Source organism: Urocitellus parryii, chromosome 5, assembly GCF_045843805.1.
Source record: "Urocitellus parryii isolate mUroPar1 chromosome 5, mUroPar1.hap1, whole genome shotgun sequence".
NCBI lineage: Eukaryota > Metazoa > Chordata > Mammalia > Rodentia > Sciuridae > Urocitellus > Urocitellus parryii.
In genome coordinates this window covers 11,429,392-11,441,819 of record NC_135535.1, presented here as the reverse complement: position 1 = coordinate 11,441,819, position 12,428 = coordinate 11,429,392, and the positions used below count along the sequence as shown (strand labels likewise).

The 12,428-nt window shown below is 56.5% G+C and overlaps 1 protein-coding gene across 3 annotated transcripts in view; it reads right to left on the bottom strand.

Moving 5' to 3' along the window:
* Myh9 (myosin heavy chain 9) overlaps window positions 1–12,428 on the bottom strand; it is an 81,875-nt gene that overhangs the window by 48,912 nt on the left and 20,535 nt on the right. For 2 of the 3 annotated variants that reach the window (XM_026410190.2, XM_077798721.1), the window contains exon 2: window positions 1,661–2,012. In XM_026410190.2, coding sequence (XP_026265975.1) covers window positions 1,661–1,993 — 333 coding nt within the window. In that variant the 5' untranslated portion in view covers window positions 1,994–2,012. Of the gene's footprint in view, window positions 1–1,660; window positions 2,013–4,270; window positions 4,290–12,428 lie in introns of those variants that run through there. The other variant, XM_077798722.1, reaches the window with a different exon arrangement.

Sequence of the window (12,428 nt, the reverse complement as noted above, 5' to 3'; positions counted from 1 at the left end):
CAGAGGCTGTGACATGAGTGATGAGGCCTGCCAAGGAGCGCTCCACTTCCCGTGGGACCATGGCTCCCGTGTGATCCCTGCAGACAGGTGTTGCTTCCTTGAAGTCCCTTGGTTTACTGCAGTTCACTGATGGTAAGTTCCAGTGTGGCTTTTAATTTCAGGGGCTTTTAATTTGGTCCACACACACTGTCCTTAAAAGACAGATGATAGAGAATGGGGCTGAGGGTTCCCGTCTCATGGCTGCCAATGTCTCCATACATGACCCCGCATAAGTCCTTTGACATCTGTGGACCTCAGTTATTCCCCTCTGCCAGAGTGGAACGTTGAGCCAAGCTGGTCCAGAGAGGAACGAGACATTCCGTCTATCTACTTGTGGACAGGTCCTGGCCATCAGCTCATCCCCAGAGGGAGGTTATCAAGGCAGGACATAAGGCCCTCGTCAACTGAGCAGGCGCCAAGCAACGCAGTCCTCATAAGTTCCAGGCTGGTCAGGACGCAGGGCAATCCACAATGGCCTGGGACTCAACTGAGGGTTTCAGCTCACCTTAGTGAACTCGCAAGTACCAAGCCAGTGGGGTGGGCAGCACCCCACAAAACATGTCACCCAGAAATCACAGAAAATTAAAAGGCTGGCCTTGGGGGTCCTCACCACCTCTGTAAGCAGGATGAGCCCGGAGCCTCCTTCCATCACCTATGTGGCCTCCAGCAAACCCTCAGTGGGGGACTTGGTTTTGCCATCAGCAAAATGAGAGGAGGGCAGTAACAACCCAGAGGTCACCAACAACGACCCTTCCGCCCAAGACCTTTGAGGACTGTTACTCAGCCCTGAGAGAAGAGGAGCGAGGTGGCTGTAATAGCATATTTGACTAAAGAAGCTATTTCAGAAAGGACAAGAAGCAGAGATCTCTTCTCCGTGGGGACACACACCAGAAGCAAATGTCTGGACTGGGCAGAGGAATCTGGGGTTGGCAAGAGACAGAACCGTGTGTCCCAGGGCCAGAAAAGCTCAGGCCTTTTACAGAGAGGCCGGGATTCCACTCGTCCCTCCACCTTCTCTCGCGCTGCCACACACTGTCCTGCAAATGCAGCCCACCAGGGGACAGAGACGACACTCCTGGTCTCTGCAGGTCCCGGGACTCCACGTTCACTTCCCCTTTGTCTCACGGACATGGAACTCGGGGGCCAGGGACTCAGGATCCCAGTCTTACTCGTGTGGCTCACCTTGGTTCCAAGTACAGTCCCCAGAAGGAGGCACACCCTCGGCCTTCATAAGGCACAAATGGCAGAGTACCAGAACCAAGACTGGAACAAACCGAGAGGGGAGGCACGAGGCGGGAAACCAGGAGACCGCACCCCCTGCTAGAAGGAGTCGACCACGCTGGCCTGAGCCCACACAGTTCCCCCGCCCCAGGCCAGCAGATGGGTAGCCCTGAGGCACAGCAAGCTCTGCTTCCTGCATTCGGCTTCCTGCTGTGTTTCTGGCCACACAGGGAAGTGAGAAAGGTGACGCTGTGAAATCACCCCAACGGGACGTTCAGACGCCCAAGGTGGAGCCTGCCCCCCAGCATCCCTGCCCCAGTATTCCCAGAGCCCTCTTCTCCCGCAGAGCCGGGCACCTGGGGTGCAGGCAGACCGGGCGCCCTGCCTGGGAGCCACTTACGTAGATGAGCCCTGAGTAGTAGCGCTCCTTGAGGTTGTGCAGCACTGAGGCTTCGTTGAGGCACGTGAGCTCAGCCATGTCCTCCACCTTGGAGAACTTAGGGGGGTTCATCTTCTGGATGTCGTCCTTGTTGACCTTCACCTTCTTCCCATTCTCCACCAGCTCCACGATGGCCTCCTCGCCCACCTCCTCCTTGAGGCTGGCGGGCTCGAAGCCACTCTTGTCGGAAGGCACCCATACCAACTTCTTGGCGGCCCAGTCGGCCTGGGCCAGCGGGTTATTGATGAAGTTTTTGTCCACATAGAGATACTTGTCAGCAGCTTGCTGCGCCATGATGACTTACAGCCAGGACCTGAGGGAGAGGAGAGGACAAATGTGAGCGCCAAGGACATCAGCCTCTTCTCCTGTGAACTCTCATACAGCAAGGCCACCGCACAATGTGCCAGGACCCCCCGCTGCACACTTCAGAAAGACATGCACTGGGGGCAAAACAGGTTGACAGCAGCGAGTCTGCTAGAAATCAGGGGTCAGGTGTGTCACTTGAGGGCCACCCAGCTAACCAATGCCACGAACAAAACCACTCTGCAACTGACAAGCTCAAGAATCTCGGTGGATGCAACTACAGTCACCATGCTACGCTGACCTTCAACCACACAATTTAGGAGGACACCCAACAAAAACAGGTCTCCAGCGAGCAGAGAAAGACAACTCACTGCCACTGCTCACTGGTGGAGGACTCCATGGAGTCGACCAAGGGGACAGAACACCACCAGTACCTCCTGTTTCCAGATTTTAATTCCATCTGCATAAAACATATCAAAGTCAGAACAGGGAAGTCAGGCTCCAGGGACATCACAGAGAGCAGGCAGCACTCCCTGCAGGGCGCAGCCGAGATGCCAACAACATTCCCAGCTTATGGGCCAGAGGACAAAACGATAACCCCTCACGGCTCCCGACAGCGACCTTCACACAGCTTCACAGCTCCTGAAACACTCGCATGCGCCATCTTGAGAGAGCTTCATCCTACCTGCTAGGTGAGGTGCACGGGTAATCCCCCATTTACAGATGAACAGACGGGCTCCCGGGGTCACTCAGGGAGGACTTCCAACCCCTGCTCCTGGGCCTTTCCAGTCATTCCACCCCAGAGGTACAGGCTGGGGTCCCTAAGGGCCAGATGAACCAGAACCAGGACCTGACACCCTGGTTGGAGACGCTGAGCCCCCGGCCGCCCACCAGGGAAGCCGACAGGCGCTCCAGCCTGAGCTCAGGACATGGGTGGCTCTGCTCTCAGTGAGATCAGCACCCACCCCGCCACCCCGGAAATCCAGAAACCCCCCAGGCCCACATCCTTCCGCGTTTCCAGATTCAACAGGGACTTGGACTGGGCGGCCTCTGCAGCACCCCAGCCCATGGCTTTGCTCCAGTACTGTCCCCGGAAAACAAACTCTGAGCCCCTGCAGGAGACCAGGGACCAGGGCGCACTGGCCCTGCAGGACCACCCAGGGGAGAAACAGCGTCCAGGTTAGTGGCGGTCCGGCCTCCCCAGGGTCTAAAGCAGCAGCACCACTCAGCCTAGGGTCACCGCAGCTCCCACGGGCCAGGCCACCCAGGTGAGCCCAGGCCGCCCTGCCAGAGTTAACCCCAGTGGTCCTCTGCCTCCGTGTGCGCAAGTGGACGCTGGCCAGCGGCTGTCCCTGACACGTCCCTGCCTGCTCAGGACCTGCAGCGAGCACAGAGCAAAGACCCCTACCAGCGGCTGGTTCCTGGTCTTTCCCAGCCCTCCAACCCACAAACAGTAAGATAACCTGCCACCCATGCCCAGAGAGAAGCTGCTCAAACCCTCCACAAATCCTCAATTCACTAGTCATTAGGGGTTTCTCTACCCCAGGCCAAGGAGGGCACCGGAGGGCATCTTCACAAGGTTCCTACCAAGGGGAGGAGGGTGAGGGGATGGTATGAAGCCAACCAGCATGAAACCCAGTTTATTCACCACCTCACTTAACCCTGGAAGAGAGCTTTTATCTTCTCCAAGTTAAAATGAAGAAACAGGCTCAGAGAGGGCAAGTCATCTGCCCAGAGATACCCAGTCCAGTCATGAAGATGGACATGTCTGCCAAGAAGCTCAGGACAACAGCAGGAGTGGAGAGGAAAGCACTCGACTAACATTCACCGACTGCTACTGGACAGCAGGGAGGCCAGGCGTGACCCTCCCCAGGGTGCAGTTACAGTGTGTTACAGTATCTCCCTCCCTCAGCCCACTGCTGCGAGGTGACAACCCTCATCAAAGCCTACCGCAGCCCAGGGACACGGGCCCCGTAGGACCGACAGCAGAGAACCCACATCGGGGGCTGGCTCTCGGCAGGCCCTGGGCTCCTCCAGGCTGCAGGGAACCAGGCGCCCAGGCCATCCTGGAATCGGGGTAAACCTTGGCTCAGCCCTCGGGATCAGCGGGGCAGCTCGGGGGACCACGAACACCACAGGAACTGGCAGGGGAAGAACCCCACCCGACTCCCTCCCCACCCTTCAGACCTCAGCAGTGGGACAGTCAAGCCAGCACTGTCCACCCCTGGTGGCTACCGAGGCCTGGAGACCAAGCCCCACTTCCTGTACCGTAACAGGGCAGAGCTGATCCCTCTCCTTCCAAGGCCGCCTGGGAAGGCCGCCGCGCAGAGCCCCCCTTGCCGGCACCTCCCTTCCGCAGAGCTTTCATTAAGCAAGGCTGCGCCCTGCCAGGCCCGGCCAAGGACAGTGCTGCTTGGTCTCCACAGCTCTGCTGGACTGACGTGGGTCGGCAGCAGTGCCAAGACCAACACGGGGCTGGGCTGCTGGGGGGCCCGCAGGTCATGACACACGGTGGGCCCCTCGCCTGCTGGATGGAGCAGCCACACTCAGTGACGGGGCGGAGGCTGCAGCTGAGCTTCTGTTCCCGCCTGTGGCAGGTGAAGAGGCTCCTGAGCCCAGAGTTCACCTCCGCAGGGTGCAGTGGACAGGGCCGCCTTAGCAAGACTCCCCAGGACCAAATTATAAACCAGGGATAGTAAGGAGTTGCCCAAAATTAAACAAGGGGCACTCTGGGAAGGGCTCCAGGGAGGCTGTCCCCCACAAGCAGGGGCACGAGGCCACTTCTCCTTCCCTGTTCTGGGACATGCTAAATGGCCTCTGTGAAACCTGTTTTAACTGCAAATGGGAAGACTTTCAGGAATCGCATAAAAATGCTCCGCTCACTTCCCGAAGCACTCACCCCACCCAAGTCAGTCGTTGGCTCATGGAAAGCCACCCCTGCGTCTCCCTGCTACTCCGACCTCTCCTCACTGGCGACACGAGCCGGCTGACCGTTTTCATCCCAATCCTTCACTTGCAGGTGATGCCGCAGCATCTCAGAGGGAAGTGACTACTCAGCCACACAACTAGGGACGGGGACTTGAACCCAGGACTCTGACCCCAAAGCCTCCCTGCTGATCACTTAATGGCTGCATGACGTGTGAGGAGGTCTTCCTCTTCCTTGGTGCACCTCCTGAGTGGCAGCTGCTGGCGCAGGAGCAGGAACCCTCTCATGCCCCATCTGTGCCCTCTAGTTTCCCAGAGGGCAGGTTCGGGGTGGCTGCCACTCAGGCAGCACCGCCAGCCGCTATCGCTATTCACGGGAGCCCCGTGGCTGAGCCCCTGGGGAGTCGCCTGTAGAGCCTGGGGAGGGTCTGCGGAGCTGGCGGGTGCCCAGGGGCGAAGGGGAGCCAAGGGGAGCCATGGCTGGGGCCCAGTGCAGACTGTGGCGGGCGGAGCCACGCCCTCCGTGGTGGCTTCCTGCGGGTTCCAGTCCAAGTCCCAGTCCAAGTCCCGAAACCCAAGCAGTTGCCTTTTTAGGCCATAATCGAGCAGGACACAACCAGAGGCTAAATTAGGACTCTCAGGAAATGACGAAACTGAAAGTAAGTGGGTTGACCAAAAAGCTCTCCTTTCAACTCGGAATGTGCTTCCTTGGTTCCCTGACTTCTCCGCGCCCCCCACACCCGGGGACCTGCTGTTCCTCTGGAGTCCCCTGAGGAGCCTCGGCTCCCTTCCCTTCCCGCTTCTTTTTTGCTCATCTGTTTATTCATAAAACAAACTGCTGGCTCTCTGCTAAGCCTGATCCTGGTGGAGGCGTCCTGAGCTTCTCCAGCCCCAGACATCAGGACCCTGGCCAAGTCCTCAGAGCCACCGGGCTCCTCACAGGGCGCCCGCCCACAGCACTGGTTCCTCGCCCCGCCCTGGCAATGGTTTCCCGAGCCCTTTAGCCTCACGGTCATTTTACAGGTGAGGGTTTGAAACGAGGCTCAGACAGGCCACCAAACCCAGGTTCAAACGGAGACCATGTGGCTCCCATGCCCTGCTCAGCTTCCCGAGACCACCTCCCCGGTGAGGACACTGGGTTACGGGCAGAAACCACAGAACCCTGTGGTTCAGCGGCCAGGCAGGACGCGTCCTCCAAGCAGCGCGCCCACCTCCCTGCTGGTCTGAGCTAGGGACTCTATACCCGCACGCCACATTGCCAGAGCTGGAGGAAGAAGGTGGCAGGGGCCTGTGCAAACCCTCAGCCTTCCCTAAGCCTGGCCCCCTGAGCTGGACCACCTAATCCCCACAGCCTGGGCACCCCAAGGTTCCAGCTCACGGACCCCGGGGGCCTCTTCGCTGGAAGCCCTGTTCCTGCTTAATCAAGGATGTAGGCGGCAGACCCTTGGCTTCGGTTTTCCCCTTCCCCATCCATCCCAGGCAGAACACGGAGGAAGAACACGTGCTCTCGCTCCTGTGGCAGCTGATTTTGAGCTGAAAGAAGTTATCACGTCCAGAATTCCACCATTAAGGAAGATTCTGCAAGAACAACTGTCCCAACATCACAGAAATCTTCCAAGTCATCAGCCTCCCTTATCAACTCGGACACAGTGAGGACAGCAGGCAGCTCCATGATGAAGGAACAAAGGTCCCACAGAGTTAGTCCCGTCGTGGGCCACAGGACAGATGCACCCACACCAGCCAAAGTGGCAGTGTGAGCACCGAGGTACAGAGCAGACAGAAAGCCAGCCCTGCTCACTGTGGGGGCACCCACCAGGGAGATGGGCAGGAAAGATGAGGGGACAATCGCTGGCCCTGTGACCCGGGCCACTGCCACCACGGACTCCACTTGTGAATGCAGACAACGCCTCTTGCTCCTTCCCCGTTTCACTCCTCATTCCACGTGTGTTGCGTAAATGCACCCGACACTGGACAGCACACCCCCACCACGGGCACACCCCCATCCGGGGAGGGCCACACCAACAACACTCCACCTCCAGACTCCAGGAAGGCCGAGCAGGGGGAGACGGGACTCAAGTGAAAACACACGAAAGCGCGGGTGTCGCGGATGGGATGTCACCGTGGCTACCGCATCAAGCTGCATCCTTGAAGCTGGGCAGAAAATAATTGGTGGGGGAGGGAGGAGATGGTAGAAAAGCATCTCAGGCCAAGGGAGAGAGTGGGAGCCAACATTCAGAAAGAGAGCAGTCATGTGTAAATTATATGTAAGTTGGGCTGGGGATGTGGCTCCATGATAGAGCACTTGCCTAGCATGAGCAGGCCCTGGCCTCCATCCCCAGCCCTGCAAGAAACGAATTATATAAAAGTGATGTGACCAGGGACATCAGTATTTTTTCAGCCTCAGCACTGTGAACATTTGGGGTCAGATAAAACTTGGTTGTGGGGGGACGGTCTGTATATTGTAAGGTATTTAGGGCTCTACCAATTAAAGGCCAGTAGTCCCCTGTCCCCTGTGTGACAGTAGAAAACATCCCCAGATATTGCCCAATGTGGGGACTAAGAGGCAAAACCACTCCCAGCTAAGGCAGAGTGGCCAGATGGACAGTGTCCTTCCCAGAGATGGAGACTCAGAAGAGGTGGCAGGCCTGGGAGACACGGTGTGGGGAAGGAGGGTGGGATTTAAGGTGCTGGTGGGAACAAGATCACCTGAAGCCAAGGTCCTGCACGGCCAGTTGTCTCCAGGCTCTGAAGCACCCACAGAGATCTCTTCCACGAGACAGTCCTCAGGGCAAAAGGACGCTAGGACCCAAACAATGACCAGCATGGGTGGCACTTTCAGCCAGGAATGACTGTTCTCCTTGTAACAGACTGTAGTTTTTAAGTTATTTTGACAGTTTGGAAGATTGAACCCTACCATTGAGCTAACTCCCCCACCCTTTAATTTTTTTTTTTTTTTGGGGGGGAGACAGGGTTTTGCTAAATTGCCAAGACTAACCTCAAACTGGCAATCCTCCTGCCTCAGCCTCTCCAGTCAGTTTCTGGGATTACAGGTGTGCAACACCACACCCAGTATAGTAAAATCAGAGCTGACCTAAATTCAACCTATATTCATCTGCATATACATTGTGTATATAACAGATCCAGGGCCCAGCCCTTTTAAAACATTTTTAATTTGACAGGGTCTTGCTAAATTGCCCAGCTGGCCTTGAACTTGCAACCCTCTGGCCACAGCTTTAAAGATCCCAGAGATTACAGGCTGGCCCAGCTGCTGGCCTATGCTTTAAAGATCCCAGGTGCCTGAGATGTAGCACTTGCCTAGCATGCATGAGGCTCTAAGCTCAATCCTCAACCCTACAAAATATAAAGACCCCGAATACCCCAATTTAAAAATAAATCAGCAAACCAGGAAAAGGAAGCTGACATGCTTCCCGGGCAGGGTATGAAGCTCCCTCCCAATCTCCAACTCAGAAGCTCAGCCTGTGATTCACAAGCAAAGTTCACCTGCGTCACACAGTCCAGATGCGGGTCCAGGTGAGGTCCAGATGCGTAATGGAGACAGGTGTAGCCACGTGTGGGGGCAGGGATTGCTCCCATGGCTGTGCCAGCCTGTCCCGTCCTGGGAATTCCACCGAATGCTACTTAGTGAATGTTTTATGGCCACGCAGGCTTAGTCCAGGGAGTCCATGGCTCCCACTACTGTGACAGATCATTTCCCACCCGGAGCTCTCCCCGGCACTCCTCAGACCCCCCAAAGCACCTCCCCAAGAGCGGCCACCAGTGGAGGACCCACAAGCAACATCCCACCCTCCTTCCCCACACGATGTCTCCCAGGCCTGCCACCTCTTCTGGGTCTCCATCTCTGGGAAAGACACTGTCCACCTGGCCACCCTGCGGCAGTCACCATAGACTCCTCACCTGGAGTTTAGCAGCCTCTACATCATCGCCAACGGCCTGGCCTTCTGGGGGGCTGCTACAATGCCTCCCTCCTGGCCTCCCTGGCCTCTCCTACAAGGCCCTCAACTCAATCCTCCCAGCTACCTTCAGGTGACTGCAGCTCACATTTCTGTTTACACTACCTCCTGTTTTATGGATATTAGTAGTGGCCCAGGTCAGACGGTTGAACAGGTCCACACCTCCTCCAAACCCCCAACGTCTCGTCTAGTGAACAAGCCTTTTGTGACCCGCTGATGACTCTCCCAAGCTCCCTCTGCCCTTCCTTTCTGCAGCTGTCCTTCTCGACTCCACTCAATCAATTCCCGGTTCACATCCCACACTGCTCACTGCTCGGGCTTCAAAGAAGACATGTCCTCTGTCCAAGGACCCTCTTAGATCTCAGCTCACACGTTCTGCCTCTGAAAGGCCCTGCTCCCCCACGGACCTCCCCCGGGCGCTGCACTCATCTCCACCGCAGTAACCTTAACAGCTGGACTGTAATTACTTGCAGTTGTATTTGAAGACAGGGATCAGGTCTCCATCATTACAACTCCAAATGTCTAGCACAGGCCTGGAGCAGGGCTCCGCTCGGGAACAAATAAATGAGTGCACTCATCAGTCAACCAACAAGGAACAAGACAAAGGAGTGGGAGGAGTGAACAGGGAGGTTTCTAAGAGGTAGAAATTCTCAGGCTGCGTACAGGAGGGAGCAGGGAGACTCAGCCTGCAGACACGCGTGAGGGTCACGGCCACTTCATCTGCCACACAAACCAGGCCGTTCACAGACTGAATTTTATACCCCGAATCAGAAAGGAAATTTTGGGGCTTTTAATCTACAAAGAGAAATAGTGAAGATCATTCATTGCCTACCCCCAAGAAGCTCTGAATAAAATTAAGTGATTGGCAGAGGTGGTGGCACCTACCACCTGCTGCCAGACCAACACCCAGGAAAGGACACTGGCTGAAGGGACCCTGCTCCCACTGGGATGCCATGAGCAGGTCCCAGAAGCCCTCGGCCTGTGCACCTGCCTAGCAAGTGCCACAGCCACCCACCTCTGGTGTCAACTCAGAACACAGAGATGGAACTTGCAAAACCCCCAGCCATGGGCAGGGGACACGGGTTCTGCAAATCCCAAGGTAACTGCTTGTAATGCACCACAACGGAATGGAACAGGCATGACTTTGGGGTCAGACAGACCTGGGTTTGCATCCCAAGTCCCCTGCACACAATTCCTGTGATCTTGAAGCTATTAGCACCTCAAAATCCTAGCTTCAGAAAAAAAAAAACAGCTCCAGACAAGGAAGCACCTAGGCACCTTAGTGAGAGCCTGTCTCAAAATGAAACATAAAAAGGGCTGGGGAGGCGGCTCTGTGGTAAAACCCCCCTGGGTCCAACCCCCAGGAGCAAAAGGAACCTCCATCAGAGGAACTCAAGTTCTTGGCTCAGAATCTGATTTTTGCCACTCTTCTACTCTGACCACTGACCTAGTGACCACCCAGCCTTCCTAGGAATGACACGTGAAGTTTCTGGAAGCCCCACCAGCCGAGGACAAGGATGCAGAGCAGCACTACATACCCAGACCCTCAGGGCCTGCAGCAAGGAACCTGTCAGCGCTGTCCAGTGGGGTGGGCACCGAGTGCACCCCAGGAGGAAGGCTCCAGGCTGGTCCGGGACATGCTGCTGACGGGCTGCACAGGCCTGCAGAAGAGCTGGGTTGGGGATTTGAATCTGGTGGGGCACTGACGGCTGTCACCTATCCCCTGTGCCTCAGCTTTCCCACCTGCAAGATGCCCTACCTACAGGCAAGGGCAGCCTTCAGGCTCAGCAGGACAATGGAGTCTTCCCGCCAAACACCAGGGCTAGAGAGCAGTATCTCCAGGGAGGTCCTGAGGTGGCCACCTTATAGCAGCCTTCCCACCAACCCACCCATGAGCTAACAGTCCCCAGGCTGGGGGCCGCAGGGGTCCCCCTGGCTAACCTGAGCCCAAAGGATAGAAGCCAAAGAGGAACCGAGGGGCTGCGGGTGCCCCTCCCGCCTCAGGAATGTTGTTTGCTTACAGAAGAAGCTGAGGCTTGTTTCCATTAGCCCTCTTCCAACCCCAGCTCGGTGCTCCTGCTGATGCCGAGCAGATAAGGAAACCAGACCAGAGAAAAGGCCAAGCAGGAATCTAGCTCCAGAGCCCAGAGCCCAGCCCTCGGCCCCTCCCTCCTCAGAGGCTGCACCAAGAGGTGGGTGACTCCAGAGGACCCAGGGACACCGAGACATACTGGCTGGCGTTTGCCTGACTGTGCAAGGCAGGGTCTGTTGGTACCTAGCAGAGCCCAGGCCGTCAAAAAAGGACACCAGCACATCTCTAAAATGTGCTGTACCACACAATTTTTATCTGTCAACTCAAAAATAATTTTTGGCAGTGCTGAGGCTCTAGCCGGGGCCTAGGCAAAGCAAGTACTCAACTTTGAGTACACCCCCGGACCAGTAATTTTTTCAAAATGACCCCAGAATTGAAAGAAACTGACCAAATCATGTTAAAAGCATGAACAAATATGTTATGTATGATTTTAGTGCATTTTTAAAAAGAAGAGACACCAGAATTTTGTGTAGATTTCTTGCTCCTACACAGTCAAGGGGTGGGGGCAGGGTGTTTAGCTTGGGATGAGATGAAATCCCAGGAGCTGGAAAGGGGGCAGTTTACCCAGGATCTTATCAGCCATTTAGGAATGTGGACTTTATTGTAGGGACAAAGAGGGAAGAGGGGAGGATGACATCATGAGATTTGTATTTTAAAGAGATCACCCTTCCTGACCTTAGCTGAGGCGGTGGGAAAGTACCCCGCCAGGCCAGGAGGGCTGGCGACCTGAGGGGGAAGGCCAGCCTCCCTGCCTAGGCTGGGAGAGGGATCAAATGCTGTGGGAAGAGGCAGCAGCCAGATTCCACTTGTGACTCTAAAGAACCTGGCACAGGGAGGGTCCTGGGACTTGACATGGCCTCGCCTCCACCCCCCAGGAGCTCCAGGGCCAGTTCTGTCCAAAATATCTTGGGCACAGACCTCAGGTGGCACGTGTCACACTGACTGCAGGGGACTGTCCAACAGGGTCTCCCCAACTAAGAAGATCCAGTCTCAGGGGAAACCTCTCTAAATGAGGGACCAAATCAGTTGGGGTGGGATGCAGTAAGCTGGGGACAGCCCCGTCACTCAGCTTGGTAGCCCACCTGGCCTAGAGAAGCTACCTGGCCTCTGGAACACACCAAGTGCCTCACTCAGTGTCTCCCACCTCCCTTCCCAGCCCCTGGTCTGCCACACTCCACTCCAGAGCACAGCCTGGCAGGCTGGTGGCCCTTTTAGATTTCTCCACTGTGCCGCCCTCCAGGCACCTTTCCTAACACCTCTGCTTCTCTGCCTGCCTCCCAGCCATCTGCCCCAGACCTCCAGGAAGGCAGGACTGTCCCCCTGCCCCTCCTGTCCAAGCACTGACTGAGCCCAATGGTGGTGAACTGGCAGACGAGGTCCCCGAGATGTTGCTCACTTGACCGGTCTGCAGGTGCCGGGGTGTGCGTTCTGGGATCCT